Source organism: Euprymna scolopes, chromosome 3 (assembly GCF_053919585.1).
Source record: "Euprymna scolopes isolate OS-2025 chromosome 3, ASM5391958v1, whole genome shotgun sequence".
Lineage (NCBI taxonomy): Eukaryota > Metazoa > Mollusca > Cephalopoda > Sepiida > Sepiolidae > Euprymna > Euprymna scolopes.
The window spans coordinates 79,923,901-79,929,900 of record NC_136484.1 but is presented as its reverse complement, the minus strand read 5'-3'; the positions used below and the strand labels follow the sequence as shown (position 1 = coordinate 79,929,900).

Here is a 6,000-nt window from a genome sequence, read left to right as displayed (position 1 = left end):
TTCTAGTCTGTTATTCAGGGAAGGTTTGTGTTTCGAGATAAGGAGTGCTTCTGCAATTCTAAGGTTTCCAACGTTTCTGACTGAGGCAAGGATATAAACGCGAATATTACGTTTTGTGCTGTTGCATGAGATTATATGTTTGTGGAATGATGAGATTCTGGTGTTTATATGTTCTTTAATGTGTTGGTGTAGTGGTCTGGTGGTACTCCCTATGTATGATTTGTTGCATTTAGCGCATTGTAGGTGATAGAACACGTGGGTGCACAAACATATGCCTGTATCTTTGATGGGACAGTTAGATAGGGAGGAAGCGTCGAGTGTATGTGGTGGGTGTTTCCGGGTTAGGTGCTGTCTTAAGGTGGTGCCGGTGTGGATAAGTTGTATGCCTAGCTTCTCGTGGTGTATGGCTCTGTGGATAGCAGAGGAGATTCTATCATTAAAGAAGGGGATCTTGAGGAAACAAGTATTTGAGAGAGCTTGGCGTTGGCGTTTTTTTCTTTTTTTGAGTAAGGATAAGGTAGAATTGGGATAGCCGTTTATGGAGAGTGTGTGTAGGGAGTTGTTAGTGTGCAGAATTTTCTTCACGAGATATATAGATGATATCCTCATTTTTATATTTTTTAAATATATTTTCTTTTTAAAATGTTTACATTCAATTTGTTTTTTTCTTCCAACTCCTAACTACTTGTACTTTTATTTGTTTAAAAATAAAGTTCACTTTAATCCCATCTTTGTTCACAAGAAGAATCGCATTGAATATTAGCAAATAGTGTCTTATTAAAGAGACTGTCAGCTCAGCTTGAATAATAATAATATCCAATATTATCATCAAACACGTTTACTTGTATCGCCCCTTTCTTGATTGACATGATATCTTTAACAAAAATATTCATTAATTAATTTATTTCAATTAGTTTGGAGTTAACAAGAACAAAAATCAATTTAAAAACTATATTATATAAAAATATTAATATGAAAGTACTGGTCTTAAAATTCATTCATTTGATTTTGGCTCCATTTCTTCAGGTACCCACAGCTAGAAAGAAAACAAAACAAAAATGTATTTTTGAAAATTTGTACATAATATTCAAATTTTAAGCATTTTTATATAACTTAGTAAATTTTCTTCAACAAATATATTAAAAAGTGAAAATATTATAACAAATAAAACATATATTCAAGAGACATGCATATTGATTTTGTTTTGAACTTATGATGAACTTGATATGTCTACATTATATTTTAATAAAACTTGTTTCTGTTTTTTTTTTAATTTCGGCTCTTTAAAGTAACAACAAATCATAACGTGGAAATTGTTAATGTAAAGTAGTAGTAGTAATAGTAGTAATAGTAGTGTGTGTGTGTGAGAGAGAGAGAGAGAGAGAGAGAGAGAGAGAGAGAGAGAGAGAGAGAGAGAGAGAGAGAGAGAGAGAGAGAGAGAGAGAGAGATCATGACCAAAACTGGCATGATTGATGGTCTCTAACCTATGGATGGTCCATACCATCTTTCAAGATTAAGGTAAAGATCATAGTCTATGCATATGTACTCTCCTACAGCCCACACCACTGAACCAATCATGATGAAACCTGATGTAATGATGGTCTCTGATCTAGGAATGGTGGACACTATTTTTCAAGGTCACATGTTGAGGTTGAGACTTTGCTAATGCAGATATAAAAGACAGGCACATTGATATGAGTTAACTGAAATTGTTTTTAGCAGACTTAAACAAAAACAACACAATCTTCATCTAAAAAAATTCATAATTTTAACTTTGAAGGCATAAAATCAAAATAAAACAGCAAACAAATTAAGAAAAGCTTTATAAAATGTTTCTTTAGGCAAACATGCAACTCAGAAATAATGAAAATTATAGAAAAAATTTTAAAATCATTTTTATCCATTTTAGAAACTGTCATATACTTGATCAAGGGATTAATAAATATATGAAACATTAAGAGAAAAATTAGCTTTTTATTTCAAATAATTTATTACATATTGAATTAAAATAATAGAAATGGGTAAAAACTTACATTTTGTGGCAATCAATGTTCTGCCATAACTACATGATATTGAGGTGACAGCAAATGAGTCTTCATTATGGAAGTTTACAATTTGTGGAATATTTACTTTTTCAGGAGCTCTACCTAATCGGCCTCGGGAAGAATTGCCCCAGGTAAAGACTTTATTATCTGTTCAAGTACAAATCAAGTATAAATAGAAAAATATTTTCTTTGATACAAAATCATCAAATTGTTCCAATCATTTTGACACTGGAACAACAATAGTGTAATTTTTGAAAATTTATCATAAATTTAAATTTGATTTTAAAAGATTGTCTAAATTGTAAGACAATCTTTTAAAATAAATTCTAGACATCAAGTTAGAGGCATTGATTAATCAAATTGTTAAAAATACTAAGAAAAAAAAGCATTTTTATTTTGACATTTTGATCATATTTTTACAATACTTGATATCCAACCCAACCAGCATAAAACATGGCAGTGATAATTGAATGCTTTTGTAATCGGACAAATCAACAATTTATCAATGTGGATTTAAAAATATAATTTTAAATTGTTTTTTTATATATCCAACACAACCAACATAAAACATGTAAGTGATAATTGAATTCATTGGTAAAATCAACAATTTATCAATGCGGATTTACGAATTTAATTTTTGTTTATTTAAATTGTTTTTTATATATCCAACCTAACCAGCATAAAACTTGGCAGTGATAATTGAATGCTTTTGTCATAGGAAAAATCAACAATTTATCAATGCAGTTGAAAAATATATTTTAAATTTTTTTATATATACAACCCTACCAGCATACAATATGACAGTGATTTGAATGCCTTTGTCATTGGAAAAATAAACAATTTATCAATGCGGATTTAACAATATACTTTTGGTTTATTTACATTGTTTTTTATATATCCAATCCAACCAGCATAAAACATGGCAGTGATAATTGAATGTTTTGTCATTGGAAAAATCAACAATTTATCAATGCGGATTTAAAAAAATAATTTTGGTTTATTTAAATTGTGTTTTTATACCTCAAACCCAACCAGCATAAAACATGGCAGTGATAATTGAATGCTTTTGTCATTGGACAAATCAACAATTTATCAATGCAGATTTTAAAATATAATTTTAGTTTATTTAAATTGTTTTTTATATATCACATCGAACCAGCATAAAACATGGCAGTGATAATTGAATGCTTTTGTCATTGGAAAACTCAACAATTTATCAATGTAGATTCAAAAATATAATTTTAAATTGTTTTTTATATATCACCCAACCAGCATAAAACATGGCAGTGGTAATTGAATGCTTTTGTCATTGGAAATATCAACAATTTATCAACGCAGACTTGAAAATATAATTATGGTTCATTTAAATTGTTTTTTATATATTAAAACGGACCAGCATAAACCATGGCAGTGATAATTGACTGCTTTTGTCATTGGAAAAATAAACAATTTATCAATGCAGATTTAACAATATACTTTTGGTTTATTTAAATTGTTGTTTATATATCCAACACAACCAGCATAAAACATGGCAGTGATAATTGACTGCTTTTGTCATTGGAAAAATAAACAATTTATCAATGCAGATTTAACAATATACTTTTGGTTTATTTAAATTGTTTTTTATATATCCAACCCAACCAGCATAAAACATGGCAGTGATAATTGACTGCTTTTGTCATTGGAAAAATAAACAATTTATCAATGCAGATTTAACAATATACTTTTGGTTTATTTAAATTGTTTTTTATATATCCAACCCAACCAGCATAAAACATGGCAGTGATAATTGAATTCTTTTGTCATTGGAAAAATAAACAATTTATCAATGCAGATTTAACAATATACTTTTGGTTTATTTAAATTGTTTTTTATATATCCCACCCAACCAGCATAAAACATGGCAGTGATAATTGAATTCTTTTGTCATTGGAAAAATAAACAATTTATCAATGCAGATTTAACAATATACTTTTGGTTTATTTAAATTGTTTTTTATATATCCAACCCAACCAGCATAAAACATGGCAGTGATAATTGAATTCTTTTGTCATTGGAAAAATAAACAATTTATCAATGCAGATTTAACAATATACTTTTGGTTTATTTAAATTGTTTTTTATATATCCAACCCAACCAGCATAAAACATGGCAGTGATAATTGAATTCTTTTGTAATTGGAAAAATAAACAATTTATCAATGCAGATTTAACAATATACTTTTGGTTTATTTAAATTGTTTTTTATATATCCAACCCAACCAGCATAAAACATGGCAGTGATAATTGAATTCTTTTGTCATTGGAAAAATAAACAATTTATCAATGCAGATTTAACAATATACTTTTGGTTTATTTAAATTGTTTTTTATATATCCAACCCAACCAGCATAAAACATGGCAGTGATAATTGAATTCTTTTGTCATTGGAATAATAAACAATTTATCAATGCAGATTTAACAATATACTTTTGGTTTATTTAAATTGTTTTTTATATATCCAACCCAACCAGCATAAAACATGGCAGTGATAATTGAATTCTTTTGTCATTGGAAAAATAAACAATTTATCAATGCAGATTTAACAATATACTTTTGGTTTATTTAAATTGTTTTTTATATATCCAACCCAACCAGCATAAAACATGGCAGTGATAATTGAATTCTTTTGTCATTGGAAAAATAAACAATTTATCAATGCAGATTTAACAATATACTTTTGGTTTATTTAAATTGTTTTTTATATATCCAACCCAACCAGCATAAAATATGGCAGTGATAATTGAATTCTTTTGTCATTGGAAAAATAAACAATTTATCAATGCAGATTTAACAATATACTTTTGGTTTATTTAAATTGTTTTTTATATATCCAACCCAACCAGCATAAAACATGGCAGTGATAATTTAATGCTTTTGTCATTGGAAAAATCAACAATTCATCAATGCAGATTTAACAATATACTTTTGGTTTATTTAAATTGTTTTTTTATATATCCAACCCAACCAGCATAAAACATGGCAGTGATAATTGACTGCTTTTGTCATTGGAAAAATAAAGAATTTATTAATGAAGATATTACAATATACTGTTGGTTTATTTAAATTGTTTTTTATATATCCAACCCAACCAGCATAAAACATGGCAATGATAATTGACTGCTTTTGTCATTGGAAAAATAAACAATTTATCAATGCAGATTTAACAATATACTTTTGGTTTATTTAAATTGTTTTTTTATATATCCAACCCAACCAGCATAAAACATGGCAGTGATAATTTACTGCTTTAGTCATTGGAAAAATAAACAATTTATCAATGCAGATTAAACAATATACTGTTGGTTTATTTAAATTGTTTTTTATATATCCAACCCAACCAGCATAAAACATGGCAGTGATAATTGACTGTTTTTGTCATTGGAAAAATAAACAATTTATTAATACAGATTTAACAATATACTTTTGGTTTATTTAAATTGTTATTTATATATCCAACCCAACCAGCATAAAACATGGCAGTGATAATTGACTGCTTTTGTCATTGGAAAAATAAACAATTTATCAATGCAGATTTAACAAAATACTTTTGGTTTATTTAAATTGTTTTTTATATATCCAACCCAACCAGCATAAAACATGGCAATGATAATTGACTGCTTTTGTCATTGGAAAAATAAACAATTTATCAATGCAGATTTAACAATATACTTGTGGTTTATTTAAATTGTTTTTTTATATATCCAACCCAACCAGCATAAAACATGACAGTGATAATTTACTGCTTTAGTCATTGGAAAAATAAACAATTTATCAATGCAGATTAAACAATATACTTTTGGTTTATTTAAATTGTTTTTTATATATCCAACCCAACCAGCATAAAACATGGCAGTGATAATTGAATGCTTTTGTCATTGGAAAAATAAACAATTTATTAATGCAGATTTAACAA

General features: G+C 27.7%; 1 protein-coding gene across 6 annotated transcripts in view; it reads right to left on the bottom strand.

The window, feature by feature from the left end:
* Positions 1-674: 674 nt before the first annotated feature.
* Positions 675-6,000, bottom strand: part of LOC145256465 (serine/threonine-protein kinase Nek8-like) — a 453,710-nt gene continuing 448,384 nt past the window's right edge. For all 6 annotated transcript variants that reach the window (XM_080115404.1, XM_080115411.1, XM_080115420.1 and 3 more), the window contains 2 exons: positions 2,035-2,193; positions 675-1,036 (listed from right to left, as the gene is read on the bottom strand). In XM_080115404.1, coding sequence (XP_079971530.1) covers positions 1,023-1,036; positions 2,035-2,193 — 173 coding nt within the window. In that variant the 3' untranslated portion in view covers positions 675-1,022. The remainder of the gene's footprint in view (positions 1,037-2,034; positions 2,194-6,000) is intronic.